The 22,978-nt window shown below is 36.8% G+C and overlaps 1 protein-coding gene across 8 annotated transcripts in view; it reads left to right on the top strand.

Moving 5' to 3' along the window:
* MYCBP2 (MYC binding protein 2) overlaps positions 1-22,978 on the top strand; it is a 287,568-nt gene that overhangs the window by 32,475 nt on the left and 232,115 nt on the right. For all 8 annotated transcript variants that reach the window (XM_049853287.1, XM_049853282.1, XM_049853285.1 and 5 more), the window contains exons 3-4: positions 9,818-10,033; positions 20,653-20,806. In XM_049853287.1, coding sequence (XP_049709244.1) covers positions 9,818-10,033; positions 20,653-20,806 — 370 coding nt within the window. The remainder of the gene's footprint in view (positions 1-9,817; positions 10,034-20,652; positions 20,807-22,978) is intronic.

Genomic DNA, 22,978 nt, shown 5'->3' with positions numbered 1-22,978 from the left:
GTGTTTGCCTATCTGAATCAGTCAGGTGACTACCTGACGGACTAAAGCCAAGTGCTTGTCCTGTCTTGTCCATCTTGTAGATCCCTGAGTGCAGAGGAGTAGCAGGCATAGCTTAAGGCATTGTAAGGTGAACTGAGGAGCCTGTGGTCTCCTGGAACAAAAGAAGGTGATTGAAAAGACAGTGTCAAAACCCCAGGAAGAGAATTTCCTTGGGAAATTGGGAAATTTAAAGGCACCCAGGTAGAGAACCACATATAAGCCCAGAAATATCTGAGGTAACCCTCAGCTTCCACCTCAGATGAATCTCCCGGCTCAGTGTGTATCTGATTAAGGATTGTCCTAGTATGGAGCCATTCTGCAAAGACTGGAAGAGGTTTTTTTGTTTTCAGTGGTCTTTCTTCCATTTGTTCCTGTATAAATACTTTGGAAAAGTCACAAAGCTAGCAGATTACCATAGCCTTCAAAATTAAAAAAAGAGAGGGAAAGATAAAGGAAGAGAAGGAAAAAAAAAATCCTTGCAATTGAGAAGAAAGCCTGAATTCTAGAATTACCATATTATGTTTCTCAAATGCCCATTTTCAACAACAAAAAAAATCACAAGGAATACAGAGAAACAGGGAAGGATGATCCATTCAAAGAAATAGAATACGCAGAAACCAACCTTGAGAAAAACCAGACATTGGACCTTGTAGGTACAGATTTTAAAACAACTTTTAAATATGCTCGAAGTACTAAAGCAAAATGGGGTCAAAGAACTAAAATCAAGGTAACAATGTATGAACAAAGTGAGAATATTAACAAAGAGGTAGAAATTACAAAAAATAAACCAAACAGAAATTTGGAGCTGAAAACTGTAACTGAAATTAAAAATTCCCTAGAGAGCTTCAACAGCAGATTTGAAGAATCAATAAAATAGAAGATAGGACAATTGAAATAATCCAGTCTGAAAAATGGAGAAAAAAACTATTAAAGAAAAATGAACAAAGCATAAGAGACTTATAGGACACCATTAAGTGGACAAATATATGCATTATGGGAGTCCCAGAACGAGAGAAGAAAGACAAAGGGGCAGAAAGAATATTTAAAGAAATAACGGCTGAAAACTTTCCAAACTCAATGAAAGATATGAATTTGTATATACATGAAGTTCAGTGAACTCAAAGTAGGAGAAACCCAAGAAGATGCACACGAAGATACATTATCAAACTGTAGAAAACCAGAGATAAAGGAGAATTTTGAAAGCAGCAGGAAAATAGTAAACTGTCACTTCTCCTCAGAAACCATGGAGTACAGAAGGCACTGGGCTGATATATTAAAAAAAAAAGTCATCCAAGAATCATGTACCCAGCAAAACTGTCCTTCAAAAACAAGGATGAAATTAAGACATTTCTGTATAAACAAAAGCTGAAGGAGTTTGTTAATGTCAGACCTGTTCTAAAAGAAATGCTAAAGGGGGTCCACTAATTTAAAAGGGGAGGATACTAGGTAGTAACTCAAAGCTCTATGAAGAAATAAAGACTTTCAGTAAAGGTTTTTTCCAAGGGTAGATAAAAAGGCAAGCTTTGCTGCATTTTTGGCTTATATAACCATATTCGCTGTATTTTATATGGTATAAAACAAATATGTATAAATAATAATGATAAATATGTGATACTGGGTACATAATGTATAAGGTATAATTGTGGCATCAATAACATAAGGGTGCAGGGAGAAGAAGTATACAAATAAAATTTTTGTATGTTATTGAAGTTAAGGTAGTATCAGTGCAAAATAGGTTGTTGTAAATTTAGGGTAGTGGAGGTACTTCTCATGATAAACACAAAGAAAATTTCTTTAAAAATACGTGCACAAAATGACTCACCACAAAAAATCAACCAAACACATGATAAGGGGAGTATTAGAAAAAATAAAAGACAAAAAAAAAATAATAATAATAAGATGTAGAAATTAAATAGCAAAATGCCAGAAGTAAGTTCTTTATCAGTAATTTAACTGTGAATGGATTGAACTCTCCGTTCAAAAGGCCCAGATTGGCAAATGGTTAAGAAAACGTAACCCCGTTATGTGTTGTCTACAAGGGACCCATTTTAAATCAAAAGATACAAATAGGTTCAAAGTGAAAGGCTGGGGAAAAAAAAAAATACTCTGTGCAAAAAGAAACCAAGGGAGAGCTGGATGGCTACGTTAACAGACAAAACAGACTTTAAGTCAAGAACTGTCATAAGAAACAAAAAAGAGGGACATATGTTGATAAAAGGACCAGATAATCAAGAAGTTATAGTGATTATAAATATATATGCCCCTAATAGCAGAACCACAGAATAGTGAAGTAAACACTGACAGAACTAAAAATAAACAGTTTTACGATATTAGTGAAGACTTAAGCACACCACTTTTACTAATGGGTAGAGAGTACAAACCGAAGATCAATAAGGAAATAGAGGACCTGAACACACTATAAACCAATTGGGCCTAACAGACATTTATAGAACAACTTATTCTTCTCCAAGGAACATGAATCTTTCACCAAGATAGACCATATGTTAGGTCACAAAACAAATCTCATTAATTTAAAAGATTGAAATCGTACAAACTATATTCTCTGACCACAGTGGAATAAAACTAGAAATTAATAACAGAAAGAAAACTGAAAATTTCATAGCAATGTGGGAGTTAAACACATTAAACTCCAGTGGATCGAAGAAGTCATAACAAAGTCAGAGACAAATAAAACTGAAAGCACAGCATACCAAAACCTATGGAATGCAGCAAAGAGCCCAAATTAATAAACTAACTTTATACCTTGAGGAACTAGAAAAGGAAGAGCAAATGAAGCTTAGAGCAACCAGAAGGAGGGAAAAGTTAGAGCAGAAACAAATGAAGTAGAAAGTAGAAGAACAATAGAATCAGTGACACCAGAACAAGTGTTGGCGAGGATGTGGAAAAATCTGAGCACTCGTAAGTCGCAGGTGGGAATGTAAAACGGTGCGGCCCCTGTGGAAAACAGTGGCTGTTCCTAATAAAAATTAAACAGAAATACCGTATGACCCAGCCATTCCATTCTAGGAATGCATCCAAAAGAGCTGAAATCAGCAACTGAGACACATGTATACCACTGTTCATTGCTGCATCACTCAATAGCCAGAAGGTGTGGAAAGCGAAGTGCCCTTCAACAGATGAATGGATAAAACAAAATGTGTTATATGCATGCAATGGAGTGTTATTCAGCTCTAAAGAGAAATGAACTCTGATACATGCTAATGCATGAATGAATCTTGAAAACATTATTCTAAGTGAAATAAGCTAGACACAAAAGGACAAATATTGTATGATCCTACTTAGATGAAACATCAAAAATAATAGGTAAATCCATTCAGATAAGAGAAGATTGGTGGTTACCAGAGAGGAGGGGGAAAGGGCATGGGGAGTTTTTTGTTTTGAAGAACCCACAAACAACTCCAGTCTAAGTCAAAGTATAGTTGTAGGAGCCTATTAAGATCAAAGCTGTGATGCTTAGTGCTACAATTTCATCACTTAAATAATACACGATTTTTACTTTGACACTGATGCAGATTCCTTTAAACAAATCAATTTAGGGTGTTTTTGTGTGTGTGAGAGAGAATGATAATTTTTTTTTTTTTTACTTTCAAGAGCCAGAAGTATCATGTCTTTTAGCCTCCAAGAAGTTATCCAATCTAGATGCTTGTTTGTATGCTTATTTTAATTTAATTGAATTTTATTCTATTTTGGTAGAGAAAAGGTTGACTTCTGCCAGTTTCATAGTGTAGCAGTGAGATGCTTAGTTTATAAGCCTTGGAACCAAATGAAAGTTTACATTTTAGCTCCCAAGATATTTCTTCAGCCTCTAATGGTTGGCTGATAGATGTGTTTACATTTGTATTAGCATTGGGTGGGCTGGTTTGAAAAGGGCCACAGAGATAGTTGAAGTTTAAATTCTTGTTGCTCTAACAACTAGAGGCAGAATTACAGAATTATCCTTTTCTGCTATGGTATTTTATGACTGAGAAAAATGGCTCAATGGGACCAAATTTTGAAGTAGATTTCAGTGTTCGAGCAGTTCTTTATCTTCAAAGTAAAATGTGAACAATTGAGCTGCAGAAACTAGTTTATGAAAACATGTATTTAATATTTAGCTACACATTAAAATAAAAGTTTACTTGCTACTTAGGTTGTTACTTATTTGGATCCTGGTGATGTAGGGTGATGACTCCAGCAAAGGGCAGGCAGGCTGGCAGAGAAAGTGGCCTTATTTCCTGCCACTGTAACTCAGCGCTTTAAGAGGAAGTTGGAGATGCAAATGAGCAAGGGCTTCATTCTCCATTTTCCCATGCATTTCTTTAGCATAGAGAAAGGAGACCTTGTATTAGTTTCCAAGGGCTGCTGTAACAAATTGCCACAACTTTGGTGGCTTAAAACAGCAGAAATTTATTTTCTTACAATTCAGGAGGCCAGAAGTCTGAAATTAAAAAAAAAAAATCAAGTGTTGGTTTCTTGTGAAGAAGGCTCAGAGGAAGAAATCATCCTATGCCTCTCTCCTAGCTTCTGGTGTTCCCAGCAGCCCTTGGTGTTCTTTGGCTTGTAGACACATCACTCCCATCTCTACCTCCATCTTCACATTACCTTCTTTTATGTGTGTGTCTCTGTGTCTTCTTGTCTTATAAGGAAAGCAGCCGTTGGATTCAGGGCCCACCCTAAATCCAGAATTCTTTCATCTCAGGATTCTTAACTAATTACATCTACAAACACTCTATTTCCAAATAAGGTCACATTCTGAGGTTCCTGGTTGACATGAAATTTAGTAAAATATTCAACCCATGTATTTCATATATTTAGGAAAATATTCAACCCATTACAAATTTTAATGCCAAATTTGAACAACTGGAATAAAAATGCTTTTGGCTTTAAGTATTCAAGTATACAGTTGCATCATTTTTCCATTTGCTTTTGCTGGTGTAGATCTGACCACTGAGGAGCCTAAGTCAGATTTTCTTCTTCTTATGTGACATAATTCCTAATTTTTGATGCAAAAGATAATTACTATATTACTAGCACCAAGAGAATAGCAGTAGTTTTGAATTGGCATAGATCTTTGTGAAAATTGGATTAAAGTTCACTCTAAAAATGGGGGAGGGGATATTTGAATTAGATGAGACCTTAAAGATCAGTGATCTGTTCTGCTACCTAATACAGATATCTCTTCTAGAAAGTTCATTTAGTTTTTTTTTTTTTTTTTTTTTTTAACCACTTCCAATGACAAGAGCTCACTTTCTCCAAAAGAGTCTGTTTTCTGTTGAACAGTAGAATAAGGCTGCTGGCAGCTCCAACTTCATTTTCTTGGAACAAGAAGCAGAATCTTCTGCTAGTTCCGGGGGAAAGTCTTAGGTAGGACTTTTGATTGACCTGGCCAGGGTACTTTGGTTGGTGAGTACCCTGATGGGCTGGCCATATGCAGTGGGGAGGGATGTTTACTGTAAAGAAAAATAAATATGGGCAGATAAATATTATGTATTCATTACATCATATCTCTCATTACTTCTGCTGGAGAGCATTTTTAATATACAAATCAATCTCAAACAAACACATTGTCATTCAGATTTCCAGTCTCCTTTCCACTTTTTGGTGCTAGGTACAAATTTAAAGTATGGGAATCTTGAGCATCTTTTTAAGTTCCTTTAAGATTTCATTTGATGAGTCTCCTGAAAGAGGTGGCATATGATATCCAGTAAGAGGTGGGATGTTGAGGTCTTTGTCCTTTCAACCCTGTCTCTAACTATCTTTGTGCTCTTAGTAATTCATCTTTCTTTTCGTGGCCTCAATTTCTATATTTGCTTTTTGGGAACTGCTTATGAGAACGGTGTCATAAGTAAATTTATTCATTTATTCCTCAAACATCAGTTGTATGTTGACCATGTGCAAGCATTATGCTAGCTGTTTGGCATACAAAGATGAGTAATAAACATTTCGTGCTCATATGAGCATATAAAATAGTAAAATGGTATGGTTAGTCTCTTGGCCCTCTATTGCGCTTTCTGGACTATTTTTCATCCACTCTTTTTTAAAAAAGTAATTTTTAAAAATGCCGTTTATCTATACTGCTTTATATATTTCTATATTACTGGCATTGACCCCTCTGTTTCTCCTCATCCATCAGTCATCTCCTTTCTTTAATTTCCTTCTTATCCACTTTAGATACCACAGTCCATCTTTTTAGAAAAACTCTCGCTTAATCTATTAGTTCCCTGTAGCTGCTGTAACAAAGTACCACTACCTGGAGGCTTAAAACGGTACAAGTTTATTTTCTTACAGTTCTCAAAGCCAGAGTCCAAAATGGGTCTCACTGAGCTAAAATGAAGGTGTCAGCAGGGCTGCATTCCTTCTGGAGGCTCTAGAGGAGAATATGTTTCCTTGACTTTTCTAGATTCTAGGGTCTACCCTCATTCCTTGGGTCCTGTCCCCTTTCCGTCTTTAAAGCCAGCAATGGTTTGTCAAGTCTTCTCATGCTGCGTCATGCTGACACTTTTCTTTCATCACATCTCCTTCTCTGACTCTGACCTTCCTGTCTCCACCTTTCATTTGTAAGGACTCTCGTGATTACATTAGGTCCATCTGGGTAATCCAGTATAATCTCCCCACCTCAAGATCCTTAATTTAATCACGTCTGTAGAGTCCCTTTTGCCATGTAAGGTAGCATATTTACAGATTCCAGGGATTAGGATGTAGGCATTTTTGAAGGCCATTATTCTGCCTACCACATCTCTTTTTTCTGTGTATATTTGTTGCAATCCTGTATGAATCCAGCTATCTTTTCTCTTTCCCAGCATGTGAGTACCATATGTTTAAATAAGAGGGTTAAATAAGAGTTAATTGATACTAATGCACACTCACGATCAGCAATCTTAAACGGACGCTCAATACTACTAGACTGTCCTATCGTTTTTTCTGGTCAAACACTTCTGCCATTTTCTCCTGTGACTATTTCAAACCTTTACCACTTTCCTCAAACCTGTGCTAAATCCTGCCCTCTAGCATATGAAGCGAAATCCATTACACAGGAACCTTCCTCAACATCCTGCTATCAAGTATATCTGTCTTAGATCAGAATTCTTAACAGCGGAGCCTGACACAGGGATATAAAGTGTACAGTTCAGTGAGTTTTGAAAGATGTGTACACTCAGGAAGCCGCTACTACAATCAAAGTACAGAACATTTCCATCACCCCACAAGTTTCCTCATCCTCTTCTGCATTTCATCCTTTCCTAACAACCCTGGCTCTAAGCAGGATTAGATGTGCTCTCTGTCACTTTAAATTAGTTTTAATTTTCTCAGATTTCACATAAATGTGGTTATACAATGTGTGGCTTACTTCTCTTAGCACAATGATTTTGAGCTGTGTCCATGTTGTTGTAAATATCAATTGTTCATTCCTGTTCTTTGCTGATTAGTATCCCGTTATATAGTATGCCACAATTTGTTGGTCCGTTCACCTGTTGATGGATATTTGGGTTGTCTCTAGTTTTTGGCTGTTACAAATAAAGCTGCTATGGACATTTGTGTACTGGTCTTTGTGTGGATATATATTTTCATTTTTCAGGAGTAAATACCTCCGGGTGGGATGGTTAGGTGGTTTTTACTTTGGTGATTAGCCAGAAGGACTTGCAAGACTCAAGGCTAAGATTTGTTACAACAAAGGATACAGAGAAAAAGCAATAGGAGAAAAGATATGTATCACTGGAATCTAGGGAGTTAAGGCACAGGCTTCCTAGTCTTTTCTTATCTAGGGACTTACAGAACCTCAGTGAACTACAGGAACATATGTGGAATGTCTCTGGCCAAAGAAGCTCATTTGAGCCTTTACAGATCAAGGCTTTTATGGGATCTGGTCATGGCACAGTAGTTAAGAGCTCGGTTGCTAACCAAAAGGTTGCCAGTTCAAATGCACCAGTCACTTCTTGGAAACCCTATGGGGCAGTTCTGCTCTTTTGGAATCAACTCAATGGCAATAATTTTTTGGGGGGGTCACATAGAGGAGTCCCTGGGTGGCACAAAAGTTAAGTGTGTGGCTACTAACCGAAAGATCAGCAGTTTGAATACACCTAGAGGTGCCTCAGAAGAAAGCCTGGTGATCTACTCCTGAAAGATCACTGCCATTAAAAACCCTAAGGAGCACAGTTCTGTGACACACATGGGGTTGCCATGAGTTGGAATCAACTCGACAGAACTAGTTTGATTTGGATTTTTTTTGGTCGCATAGGCATATACTGCTATGCAACCAGCTATGCTATGGCAAGAGAAACTCAGGACTCCAACAGTGAAACTAGTTGCACACCATCAATCTTGATGATTGTACAGAGCAATGTGGCAAACTAGTCAGCATGTTTCCTTGCTCCAGATGTATGTGACAGAATTATCGGTTGCTAACATAAAGTACACTTCTGGGCCACATCCCTGGGAGTTGGCCAAGGGTCAGTCATGGTACCCTAAGAGAAGTAGTACGAGTAAACAAAAGGTGGCACAGTAGATGTGTGTTTAATTTTTTAGAAAACTGAAAAATTTTTCTAAAATGGGTGTTTCATTTTACATTTTTACCAGTATATGAAAACTTCAGTTGTTTTTATGTCTTTGCGTACATGATACCGTTAGCTTTTTAAATTTTAGACAAGGGATATCTCACTGTAGTTTTAGCTTCCTTTTCTGTAACGACTATGCTACGAACATCTTTTCCTGTGCCTTTTGGCCATTTACATATCTTTATTGGTGAAGTATCTATTCAAATCTTGCCTCCCTTTTTATAATTGAGTTGTTTGTCTAATTCTTTGTATACTCTAGATATAAGACCCTTGTCAGATATCTGTATTGTAAGTAATTTTTTTCCCCATTTTTATGGCTTGTATGGCTTTTTTTTTTTATGGTGCTTTCCAGGAATAGGTTTTAAATTTTTATAAAATTCAGTTAATTAGTTTTTTTTCTTATATGATTCATGGATTTTGTGTCCTTTGTAAAAAAATCTTTGTCTAACCCAAGGTAACAGATATTTTCTTATATATTTTTATCTAGAGATTTTATAGTTTTAGCTTTTATATTTAGGCCTGATCCATTTCAAGTTGAATTTTGTATATAGTGTTACATGTTGATGTTGATTTTTTTCCACATTAATTCCCAGTTGATTCTGCATCATTTGTTAAAAAAGTGTTTTTTTTTCCTAGGTTTTTATTGCCATATTACTCAAAAAACACTAAAGTGTAGTAGAAGGGGAAGGAGCTCTGGTGGCGCAATTGTTAAGCGCTTGGCTGCTAACCGAAAGGTCGGCAGTTCAAACCCATCAGCCACTCTGTGGGAGAAAAGATCTGAGAATCTGTTCCCGTAAAGATTCCCATTGCCGTCAAGTCGATTCTGACTCATAGTGACCCCACAGGACAGAGTAGAACTGCCTGATACGGTTTCCAAGGAGCGCCTGGTGGATTCAAACTGCTGACCTTTTGGTTAGCAGCTGAACTCTTAACCACTGCGCCACCAGGGTTTCCCCCATAAAGATTACAGCCTAGGAAACCCTATGGGCAGTTCTATTCTGTCCCATAGGGTTGCTATGAGTCAGAGTAGATGGCACACAACAACAACAACAACCACAATAGAAAGTGTACTCTAGTTTGAGCCAGTAGACTGAGGTTCAGTCTTTACAATGTCACTTACGTGACTTCCACAAGTCAGCTTGTCTAATCTTTAATATTTTGCTCTTTAACATGGGATTTGATGATGATGAAAAGAATATGAAATTGAAATACTGTATCTTGTATTTCAGTCTGAAAACTTGGAGAATACAATAATCATACCAGATATCAAACTACATAGTAATCCTTCTGCTTTCAATATATACTGCAATGTACGCCATTGTGTTCTGGAATGGCAGAAAAAGGAAACATCATTGGCAGCTGCATCTAAGAACTCAGTGCAGAGTGGAGAGTCAGATAGTGATGAAGAGGAGGAATCCAAAGAGCCCCCTATCAAGCTTCCAAAGGTAAGTCACTGGCTTCTATTTAGATGCATACTTTACAGGTGTGTGTGTGTGTAAGCTAAAATACCTGGCTTTCTGTAAAAATAACAGGGCCATGTAAAAATAGGCCTGGGATAGACCAGGAAAACTTCATGCAACTTTATAATCAGAGCTCAATAATCAAAACAAAGTCAATAATCTTAACTCAGTGGGCAGTGATTGGGAAGACCAGACAGGAGGATCATTGGGTTGGAGTCTGCTACAGAGGACATTAAAAATGTACAGAAGCAGAGGGTAGATGTGCTGGCATGCAGGCACTGAGCCATTGCAAATGAAAGTGGAGCTCTGAGACAGTGAGCTGCCATTAATGTGGGCATGGGAGGAAGTACAAGTTGCCACAAGCTGAGAGCCATAGAAAGCTGGGGGCGCTCACCTATGGTGAGGAAGCTCTAAAAGCAGGTACACATTTTTATTTGTCTTGAAGTAGAAGTAGAAAGGCTCCTGGTTGTGCAGCAGCTGAACCGAGAGCTTTTTCTTTTGCTGCCTAAGGTTGCAATTTTACTTTTGCTATTTTGGCTCCCCTTGCTAGGAAAAAATTATGTATAAACCTGCAGAACTTCTATATTATTCTGTGTCACTGTCTTATTTACCAGAAGTATATAAGCTAATTGGTGTGGAAACACATATTGTAGCAGAGCAAACTATTTTTAATGTACTCTGTTCTGTTAAGTATTGGTATATTTTAAGACTATAGTGTCATTTAACATGTAATATGTATTTTTTCTACATAGGAGGTGTAGTTAGTATTCCTAACAGAACAGGTGAAAATATAAACATTTTTAAATGTTAAGTATGAGAAATGATTGTGCATATTGCTTTTTTCTAAATATAGATGTATTTAAAATGATTCCTTTAGTATAACAGATTCACGTATATTGCCTTTTTAATAAACTGGTAACAAAACTATTCTTGAAAAATGTACACACACACACATACAAGATATCATGTAAATATGTTTCACTTCTTAGTGAAGTAGGACCTGTGTTTCTGGTTTGATTTCTCTCCCACTTTTCGTGATGTCTCTTCCTAAGTGCACCACTCTCCTTAATCATACTATCAGGTGGTTCTTACCTTATTCTCAACAATGACTTGCTTTTTATCTCATAGAGTAATAGAAGCTTTGTGAACTTCCTCAGCTTCCTACGCAACCATCTTCAGATACCTTTATAGCTTCCTGTTTCAGAGCAGGACCCTCCTTCCCTTATTCCCTTTCTCCAGTGTCTTTAATTGTTCCTACTCTGCTAGTTCCTTTCTTCAGCTTAAAACAAACATGCTCATCTTTTTCATGTAAGCCCCCCGCCCCCGGTAGGGACCATGGTCTATTGTGATTTCTTATGCTTAATTAGGGAAGTAAAGCAAAAAGTAAATAGGTTAGAATGTGAGGCTACAGGTCTTAATGTATTTTTGATAAGAATACTGTTTTGTGTGTGGGTGAATCACACTGTACCATAGTCATCACTTTGCTTAAGTTCAGTATTGAGAGGTAAAATAAAAACCCAGAGAAATCTTTCATATGGATATATAGATTTTGAACCATAAACTGTGGTTCAAATGAAAAGTATTGCACAATCAAGAAAAGTGATTCTCGATTTGTTTTTAAAACATCTGTATAAACAGGTATTGAAGAAATAAATTATTGGTCATTCTTCAGACTGTTTCTCAGCATCTCTAGCAGTAAAAGTAGGGTAAAAAGAGTAACTAAAGGGGATCTTTCAAAGAAAATTAAAAGAAAATCAGATCACCCGAATGAATAATAATGAGTTTTTTTTTTTTTTTTTTTTTTACCATGTACTGACTCATTGGAAGACAATATAGTAGTTAGGAACATGGATTATGGAATCAAACTGCCTGGGTTCATATGTTGTTGTGTGTCATCAAGGAGATTCTGAGTCATGGTGACCCCATGTGACAGAGTAGAATACCCCGTGGGGTTTTCTGGACTATAATCATTATGGAAGCACATTGCCAGGTCTTTCCCTTGCGGAGCTGCTGGGTGGGTTTGCACCACTAACCTTTTGGTTGCAGTTGAGTACTTAACCACTATGCTAACAGGACTCCGTCTGGGTTCAAATACCTACCCCCTCAAAAAAAAACTTACTGTATGATTCTGGGAAAGTTATTTGACCTCTCACTGTGCCTTGGTTTTTTCTTCTATAACATGTGGATAATTTTTACCTTATAGGGTTGTAGTGTGGATTAAATGAGCTAGTGGATATCAAATGCCTGAGAGAAGAGTTCCTGGCCCATAGTAATTGCTCAATAAATGATAGTTGAAATTACAAGTGTCAGGTTAGGTGCAAACAAAATGTGTAGCTGCAAATGAATATGAGTTACTTTTCAAGGAACTCTTAAATTTATTAAGTAATACTTCTTATCCAAGGAAAGAAAACTTCAGGAAAATCAGTGAGATCGTGTGATGAATGCCATATGAAGAGAGGAAAAGAAGCAATGAGATGCCTTTATACAGAGGAAATCAGAGTATTGTGGGTTGGGGCATGGGCTCTAGGGAGTGAATCTGAGGTGATGTGAGGTATTGAATTGTGTCCCTCATAAATGTCTGTCAACTTGGCCAGGTCTTGATTCCTAGTATTGTATGATTGTCTGCCATTTTGTCATCTGATGTGATTTTCCTATGTGTTGTAAATCCTACCACTATGATGTAATGATCTACAAGATTAGATAGTGTCTTAAACTAATCTCTTTCGAGATATAAAAGAGAGAAATGAGCACAGAGACTTGGGGACCTCATACCACCAAGAAGGCAGCACCGGGAGCAGAGCGTGTCCTTTGGACCTGGAGTTCATGCGTGGAGAAGCTCCTAGTCCAGGGGAAGATTGATGACAAGGACCTTCCTCCAGAGCTGACAGAGAGAGAAAGCCTTCCTCTGGAGCTGATGCCCTGAATTTGGACTTGTAGCCTACCAGACTGTAAGAGAATAAACTTCCCTTTGTTGAAGCCATCCACTTGTGGTGTTCTTGTTATAGCAGCACTAGATAACTAAGACAAGTGATGTTTTTGGCAGCTGTTTACAAGACATGAAAGACTCGCACAAAGAAAAAGATGGGTCTTTTAGGTTTGAGGTGATAGGAATTTGAGGCCAGGTGAGAAATGTTGGCATTTTCTTTTCTTTTAGACCCTTTTTATATCTCTACTCCAAATGCTCCTTTTGTCTGAGCTTCTGCTCTTTCTTTGTTGCTTCTCCCGTGCACCTGCATGTGTAGCTCTCCCTGTTTTTCACCTCACCTGTAGTTCTTTCTCTTCCACTCCTTTTTCTCCTCATGTTTAAGACCATTTTTATTTGAAGTATCATTTTAATTCAATTTTATTGTTTCCCCTTCTTGATGTTTAGAACTTAAATTTGATTTGCATGTAGACCTTGGTCGTGAGGCTTTGTGTGTGTGTATAGGTGTTTTATGGGTAGTAATCATTGATATTTTTAAAGAAGCTTTCTTACCCCTACCTTAATGTTTCTATGTTGTTTTTTACCCCCCACCTCCCAAAAAAGTTTTTGCACAGATTAAAAACTTTCTTTTCAGAATCTTACTTCCAGATGCTCTACAGCTTTCCATATTTTATAACTACATCATTTTTTTAGTTTTTGTTGCTGTTATTGAGAATATACACAGCAGAACATATACCAATTTAACATTTTGCACGTGTACAATTCAGTGACATTGATCACAATCTTTGGGTTTTGCAATTATTCTCACCCTACTTTTCCAAGTTGTTCCTCCCCCATTAACATAAACTCACTGTCCCCTAAGGTTCCTATCCAATCTTTTGAGTTGCTGTTGACAATTTGATCCCATATAGGTAGATCTTAAAAGAGCACAATGCTCAAGGTAGACATTCTTTACTAGTTAAGCTTAACTATTATTTGGTTTTAAGAAGACATCAGGGATATTTTTGGTTTAAGGTTTAAAGATTATCTCAAGCTAATAGTTTCAGGGGTTCATTTAGCTTCCATGGCTCCAGAAAATCTGGATTCCATGAGAATTTTAAATTCCGTTCTACATTTCCCCCCTTTTGATCAGGATTCTTCTATAGAATCCTTGATCAAAATGTTTAGTGGTGATAGCTGGGCACCATCCAGCTCTCTTGGCAAAGGAGCTGGTTGTTCATGGAGGCAATTAGCCACACATTCCATTTCCTTCTCCTATTCCTGACTCTCCTTCTTCCTCTGTTGCCCCAGGCCAATAGAAACTAATTGTACCTTAGATGGCCACTGGCAAGCTTTTAAGACCCCAGGCACTATGCAACAAACTTGGGAGGTAGAACAGAAGTACTAAACATGGTATTAGGCCATTTAACTGGGATGTACCATAAAACCAGGACCTTAAAACTCCAAACAAATAAACAAAAAAACTCCAAACCAAGAAAGCAAAACCCATGAGGTGTTTACACATAAAGCAGCCTCAGTAGCTACTTTTTTTTTTTTTTGTCATTCTTGTCAGTATATCTATCAAACAACTTTTGCCAATTCAACTTTTTACGGTGTACAACTTATTGACAGCAATTACATTAATTGGCTGTGCAACCCTACCCTTAAATTAATGCGATTTTTCCATTACCATAAACTGAAAGTCACTACTCTATATGCAGTAATCCTCTGTTGCCCCTTCCTTCCCATCCCTGGTAGCTACTGATAAACTTTGGTCTCTGTACACTTGCCTTTTCCTGTCTTTTTATATAAGTGAGTTCAGACAATATTTGTCCTTTTGTGATTGGCTCATTTTACTCAGCACACCTTCAGGCTTCATCCATATTGTAGCATGTATCAAGACTTCATTTCTCTTACTGGCTGAGTAGCATTTCATTGTATGTACCACATTTTGTTTATCTATTCATCCACTGGAAACCCTGGTGGTATAGTGGTTAAGTGCTACAGCCGCTAGCCAAAGGGTCGGCAGTTCGAATCCACCAGGCACTCCTTGGAAACTCTATGGGGCAGTTCTATCCTGTTCTATAGGGTCGCTATGAGTCGGAATCGACTTGACGGCACTGGGTTTGGTTTTTGGTATTCATCCGTTGTTGGGCATTTAGGTGGTTTCCGCCTTTTGGCTATTGTGAATAGTGCTGTTTTGAAATATGATATACAACTGTTTGAGTTTCTGCTTTCAGGTCTTTTGGTTACATACCTAGGAGCGAAATTGCTGAGTCATATGGTAGTTCTGTATTTAGTTTTTTGAGGAACCACCCTGTGGTTTTCCACAATGGCTGTTGCTTTTTGGATTCCTACCAGCAATGGATAAGGGTTCCAGTTTCCTCACATCCTCACCAACATTTGTTATTTTCTGTGTTTTTGTTTGTTTGTTTTTTCTTAACCATTTTAGTGGAAGTGAAATACTGTCTCACTGTGGTTTGGATTTGCATCTCTCTGATGGCTAATGACATTGACCATCTTTTCAAGTGTTTTGTGGCCATTTGAATGTCCACTTTGTTGAAATGTCTATTCCAGTGCTTTGCCCGTTTTATGATTGTGTTATTTGTCTTTTTGTTGTTAAGTTGTTGAAGTTTTATATACATTTTGGTTAATAGTTTTTTTTTTTTTTTTTTGATATGTAGTTTCCGAAGATATTCTCCCAGTCGGTAACGATTTAATTTTTTAATAATAGTACTTAGGATTCATACTTCCCATCTAAACTCGTTTGAGGCTAGTCCTGTCATATATTTTGTTAAAAGATGTAAATTTAAGTAGACTTACTATTTGTTTATTTAGTAAATTCTTTTTGATTTTGTAACAAGCATTATATTATGCTCTGAGAACAAAAAGGTGAGATGCAATGTCCATTCTCAACAAAGTATTATCTAGTAGGGATAATAGTCATGTAAATAACCAACTGTCCTCCAGTGCCCTGATGATTAATAGGGATATACGAACAACCTAACTGATAAAATAAGAAGGCAACACTGACTGAAGATGCATTTTCAGACAGAAGGAACAGCAAGCATCATTATGAAAGTACTAGTAGTCTATCTTGCCTGGAGTGTAGAGGCTGAGATATGGCAAGAGACAAAGAACAGCAGCTAGATCATGAAGTGTCTCATATGTCATGCAGAGGGTTTCAGACTTTGTCTTGGGGTGCAGTGCTTCTTCATACTATTAAAAAAACTCGTTGCCGTGGAGCCGATTCTGACTCATAGCGACCCTGTAGAACAAAGTAGAACTGTCCTGTAGGGTTTGCAACTAGCGGCTAGTGGATTTGAACTCCCAGCTTTTGCTTAGCAGCCTAACACTTAGCCACTGGGCCACCAGAACTCCCTTCATACTGTAACCAAAAAAACAAAATAAAGCCCATTGCCGTTGAGTCGATCCTGACCCATAGCGACCCTAGAGGACAGAATAGCACTGCCCCATGGGGTATCCAAGGAGCAGCTGGTGGATTTGAACTCTTGACCTTTTGGTTGGCAGTCGTATCGCTTAACCACTGTGCCGCAGGGCACCCTTCATACTATAACCCAGTAAACCCAGTGCCATCGAGTCGATTCCGACTCATAGTGACCCTATAGGACAGAGTAGAGCTGCCCCATAGAGTTTCCAAGGAGTGCCTGGTGGATTCATACTCTAGTATACTATACTTCATACTCTAGTAATATATAAATCTACTTTTGATTTCTTTTTAAGCTTTTCCAAATGTATTCTGTATGTATTAGAACTGATTCCAGAATTTTTTAAATAGAACAAGATACAATTTCTAATGGCAAACAGTTAATAATTATTAAATGTAAACATGATATAACCAAATGTTTATGCTCATGCTTATAAAGAAATAACAAAACCAACTTTGGAAATACATGATTTGCTGAGAGCAAAGTAAAGCCTTGAAAGACTCATTATGTCATTTTTCCTCACCCTTCCCAGCAGTGACATTGGATTGGCTGTATCAGGTAGCTGTGCTTTGCGTTCCTTCATCTTTCAAGTATAGTAGAGAGCTTTTAGTATTTATTCAGAAGCAATAGTAAAGGTAAAATTCAGTAAATTTACAAAAAGACTATTTTGAAGAGAAATGGAAGGAAACTATGTGTGGGGTGGTTAATTATATTTAACCATTAAAAAGAGTTGTAGTCTACCTGGATCAAAGGAGCATGAAGAACACCAAGGTCACACGATAACTAAGAGCCCAAGAGACAGAAAGGGCCACGTGAACCAGAGACCTACATCATCCGGAGACCAGAAGAACTACTTGGTGCCCGGCCACAACCGATGACTGCCCTGACAGGGAACACAACAGAGAACCCCTGAGGGAGCAGGAGATCAGTGGGATGCAGACCCCAAATTCTCACAAAAAGACCATACTTAATGGTCTGACTGAGACTAGAGGAATCCCGGCGGTCATGGTCCCCAAACCTTCTGTTGGCCCAGGACAGGAACCATTCCCGAAGACAACTCATCAGACATGGAAGGGACTGGACAATGGGTTGGAGAGAGATGCTGACAAAGAGTGAGCTACTTGTATCAGGTGGACACTTGAGACTGTGTTGGCATCTCCTGTCTGGAGGGGGGATGGGAGGATAGAGAGAGTTGGAAGCTGGCAAAATTGTCATGAAAGGAGAGACTGGAAGGGCTGACTCATTAGGGGGAGAGTAAGTGGGAGTACGGAGTAAGGTGTATATAAACTTATATGTGACAGTTTGACATGATTTGTAAACGTTCACTTGAAGCTCAATAAAAGTTAATAAAATATATATATATATATATATATATATATATATATTAGAGTTTCTGCCAGTGCAAAGAACATCTGCTGGTTCTTAACCTAATAAAAGAAAAACAGGCCCTTTAAAAAAAAAAAAAAAAGTGTTGTAGTGTGTCATCTTATTATGTAATTAATTACTATTCTATTTAAAAGTTGCATTTATTTATTTTTCTAATTATTGAAGCAGTGCATATTCATGGTGGATAATTTGAAAAATGCAGAACTTTTTTTATGAAGAGGAAAATAATTTCTAAAACCCCATTACCCAGAAATACCTACTACTACTACTATTTTTATTTCTTTTGCTCTTTTTTCTATGTATATATTAAAGCATAGATTTATTTCTGTGCAAAATAAATCATACTGTATTTGCAGTACTATATTTTTTTCTCTTTATACTCTTAATATTATGAGGGAGAAAGAAGTGTTTTCAGTGACTCTAAGACAGGCTTCAAAGCGTTAAGTTCAGTTTCCAAGTTCATATTTCTGGCAAAATACTCTCTGCTCATCCAAACCTCATAAAAAGACTTATTTCAGAATACTTTGTTTCCTGTCTTAATAATTCAGAGCTAAATAGTAATATTTCTTTAATGTTTGGAAAGCTTGAGGTTGATTTTTACTTTGTTGTGTGTTACATGCAAGTTACTATTCTAGAAATGAATTCGTTTCATTTAAAACAAACAAACAAAAAACTACACGAACCAATATATAAATTATTAGTGGGACTCTACAGTGTTTAACCTAAGCAGGTGGGAAGTTCTCTGTCCTGATTATTGTGACTAAAGTTTTATGGGCATGACTCATTAAAATCAGCTAGTACTCTGTCCTACACAGCCTACCTGAGTTGCCTGTTGTCATACATTTGTTATTACAACTTAAACTCATTAGAGAGACAACTGAGGGACCTGTTCAGTAAGCAGTCTTACTCTTCTGGCAAGGTTCAGTAATTTCTCTATTACTAGAGGACCCGTATATATAAACAACCCCTAGCCAAAAATGTCATCTGTGAAATCAAGAATCTTGGAACTATGAAAAGTCACGGTTGGTTGTAGACTGAGCAGTTCTAAAGATTGATAGGATATAGTAGTTTTCCAGTGACCTGAGAATAGAGCCCTACATTTTGTACTTTAGGAGATCTTTAACCTCACATTTCTGTTTCTTGTAAGTAGGCAGATGGAAATCTTGGACAGCATGTTTCTGTTTTCTAGTCCATTCCAGGAAAAGAAACTATATCAAATGGAAAAATACTATCACATAGTGCATGCAATCAATTGAAACTCTGTGTAAGCACTTCTGTAATCTTAGTTACAGTCAAGCCTGCTAGGATTTTAGATGAATTCTCCAAGGACAGCCCTACTAGTTGTTTGACTTCTCAGTTATATCTGCATTATTCATAAACGTTGCAGATGTCAGTCAGAACGGCAGCTGACTTGCCTGCAACTGATTTGACCTCTGTCTGGAAAATATATTTATGAGTTGCAGCGGTTTTAACCACACAAGTGAGTGAGTAAACAAATATTTATTGTATATCTAGGCATGGAAGATACTATACTATTTAAGTTGGTGTCCTTGTCCTCAAGGAGACCATAGCTTAGTTGGGAAAACAGAAACAAAATAGTCAGTTACAGTATAATTAATAAATGATGAAACAAAAGTCTTGACTGGGTGGGAATTATATACATGGCTCATTTTCTCTATTAGATTTTAACTCTTAGCTGACAAGTTTCCATATAATGTATCTTCGTATCTTCTATAGTGAGTTGTGTGAAGTAAGTGCTTAGGAAATATTTCTATATGAATGAATACAAAAATATCAGCAGAGAGAATGTTTTTCCACTGTCATGTCCGATAGAATTAATGCTTTGATGCATTTCTACTAATTAATCTTTTTTAACTTTCTCTGTTACTTCTCCAAATAATTTACATTAACACCTCCTGAAGAGAGCCTACACATCTGGTTCTGAAAATGTTGACATCGCTGAAAAATGACACTTTATTGTCTATTATTTTTATCAATCCTTTAAAACTATATCCTTTTACCAGTTCATCACATTTTACCCTTTCAATCTTTTCCTACATTTAAAAAAGAAAACAAAACCTGTTGCCATCGAGTCGATTTCGACTCGTAGCGACCTTATGGGACAGAATAGAGCTGCCCCACAGAGTTTCCAAGAAGTGCATGGTGGATTTGAACTGCCAACCTTTTGGTTAGCAGCCAACCTATAAGCCACTGCGCTACCAGGGCCCCTTTGCTACATTCTGAGTCAGATTTCTCTTGATTCCTATGAGGAATGATACGATAATTAGAATAAAAGTACCAGTGATATTTTAACTAAGCGGTTGTTAATTTTTGATAATCCTGCTAAAATAAGGGACACCATCTATAAATAATAATATGACAATTGTACCATTGTAAGAAGGATTCAGATGAAAGGTCCTTTTCTAGTCTTTTCACTGTATGTGCTATATTGACTTTATTTCTGGTCATAAGCAACATGAGTTTTGAGAGAAGAATCCTGAATTTTACTTGAGCATAACTAAGTGAACTTTATAAAAAATTTAAAAATTACCTTCTTCTGAGTGAATGCAATCTAGTATCTAGTTCAGTGTTAAAAACTGTTTTCATGATAGTTTATTAAGATTTCATTATGTTAAAACTACTTAAACAGTGCCACTGTGTTTTAGCCTTTTATTATTAGATGGAGGTTTTCTAAATCTTGAGGTTAAACGTATTTTTTATTTTTACGTGTTTTATTTTTGCTTTCTCCTCTTTAATACTGCAGTGGTCTGCCCTCTGCTATGAAAATAACTTGCACCAGCTCAACTGACTGGGAAGTATTATTAAATTACATGTTATAAAGTATAATTCTTTTCTCATTTAAATAGATTATTGAGGTTGGCCTTTGTGAAGTTTTCGAATTGATCAAGGAGACGCGGTTTTCTCATCCATCCCTCTGTCTCAGGAGTCTCCAAGCCCTGCTTAATGTGCTTCAGGGTCAGCAGCCAGAAGGCCTGCAGTCGGAGCCACCAGAGGTCCTAGGTAAGAGCCCAGACTCATTGAATGTAGGATTTGAAACTAAATAGCTTCTCTTAAGAAGCACACACAACATGTAATGCAGCCTTTATTTATGGTAATGAAACAGTGGACACATAAGTTTTAAGGTATTTGCTAACTATGCTCCCCTGAAGTTATGGTTTAAGAGTTATAAATCAGCCTGTACACCAGTGTTCATTACAACACTATTCACAGTAGCCAAAAGGTAAAAAGAACTAAATGCCCATCAGCAGATGAATAGTTAAGCAAAATGTAGTATGTACACACAATGGAATATTACTCAGCCGTAAAGAGAAATGAAGTCCTCATACATGCTACAAAATGGGTGAATTTTGAAAACATTATGCTCTGTGAAGTAAGTTAGTTATGTGAAATAGGCAAATGTATAGAGACCAAAACTCATTAATGGTTTCCAGGGGTGGGAGGAAGAAGGAAAGGGGGAGTCATTGCCTAGGGGGCACTGAGTTTCTATTAATGGTGGCAGAATAATTTAAAAAAGGATAGTGCTGATAGTTGCATAACTGGTTGAACATACTGAATATTATTGGAAGTATAAATGTAAAAACTGCTGAACTGGCAAATTTTTATTAAATATATTTTTACCATGATAAAAAAAAAAAGAATTATAGCTCATGCACAGACAATTCTTGATTATTGTAATGATAGGGAAAAAACAAAATATAAATCCTTGGAACCCACAGATAATCCTCAATCCTTATAGTCATTATTAACTTACATTGTTCTTATTAAACCTTTTCCCCAAATAGTTAGCGTTCACTTTCTCTGATTTTACACATTACTCTGGATACTTAGTTAAAAAATAGGGAAAAAGGAAACAAATGGTACTGAAAACAGCACACTTAATTTCTAAACAGAGAAAGCATTTCTTCTGTGTTCTTCATGGACAGAAATCTATTATTTATGTCATGGATAAAAGCTTGTGAATTAGTAACAACTTCCATTAAGTAAATACATTTGCTTTTTTTCATGAATTTTTTGAATGATTGCTTTTCATGTCAGTGACCTAGGCTCAACACTTAATTCTATAAACCATATAGAAGCTTTTACTTGAATGATGTTAAGGAATAGAGATATAAAGGAAGCAATGTTTTTTAAATTGGCTGATTTCCTTTTCTTTGATGCTAACCATGGACCTTCGAAGAGTCTAGAGTTTTCTAGATCTTTCTGGTATCATAGGAAAATTCTCAGAAGGACTAGAGCTGTGGTTCTCAAACTTGAGCATCTGTCAGTCATCTGGGCCCTACCTATTGAGCTTCTGATTCAGTAGGTCTGGGCTTGAGCCCAAGAATTTGCATTTCTAAGTTCCCAGCTGATGCTGGTGCTGCAGCTCTCGGGATCACACTGCTGGTTTGGACTATAGATTTTTTCTTTTGGTCACATGTAGTGATTGAGTTTTTGTGTTTGATTGTTTCTGTTGTTTTGTTTTAGTGGGGGGAGAGTACTAATTATCCTAGCCATTAAAATAAGCTGAGGATTTTTAACAACAACCTGACTCCACCTAAATGTTATTAAATGCTGCCACTGTTAAGAAGCAGACGCCTGTTGATTAGCTCTGGTTTGTTCATTAACAAACAATTGGAGTATTTAAAATATCCACTAAATCCTATGTTCTGTATTATTTTGAACAACATGCTCATATTTCTTTCCTCCTAGGTCTTCTACCACTCTGTTGTCTCCCATCAGTTGTACATTTTCCATCGTGTTCAGTCTATACAATAGACTGTTCTTTTAACAATTTTTTTTTTTTAACAATTTAAAATGTTGCTAAAAAAAAAGTAGTTTTTCCAGGTAGTGTACTGATAAATTATTTGGTCTCTCTTTGATCCTTTCAACTCTTACATCTGATCTCTTCACTGCTTTAATTAATTTTACTGTATAAGGGGTTTACCATACCTTCATAGTTTTTATTTTCTTTAATTATCTCAAAGATATATGTAGTAATCTTGTTCTTTAAAACCCTATTTTTGTTGAAGCCTGTCTCTGCTTTTTTCCTTTGATCCAGTATCTTATCACAATCAGATTAGTTACCTTTTCCCACTTGGTTACTTTCTTGTTATTCACGTTATCTTTTGCATAGCTCATATTATTGAAATAGTTATTGCTATTCCAATATTATTGCTGAATTAGTATACAGCA

Source organism: Elephas maximus, chromosome 14 (assembly GCF_024166365.1).
Source record: "Elephas maximus indicus isolate mEleMax1 chromosome 14, mEleMax1 primary haplotype, whole genome shotgun sequence".
In the NCBI taxonomy this organism is placed as follows: domain Eukaryota; kingdom Metazoa; phylum Chordata; class Mammalia; order Proboscidea; family Elephantidae; genus Elephas; species Elephas maximus.
The sequence above is the reverse complement of the archived record's forward strand: the minus strand, read 5'-3'. Positions and strand labels throughout refer to the sequence as shown.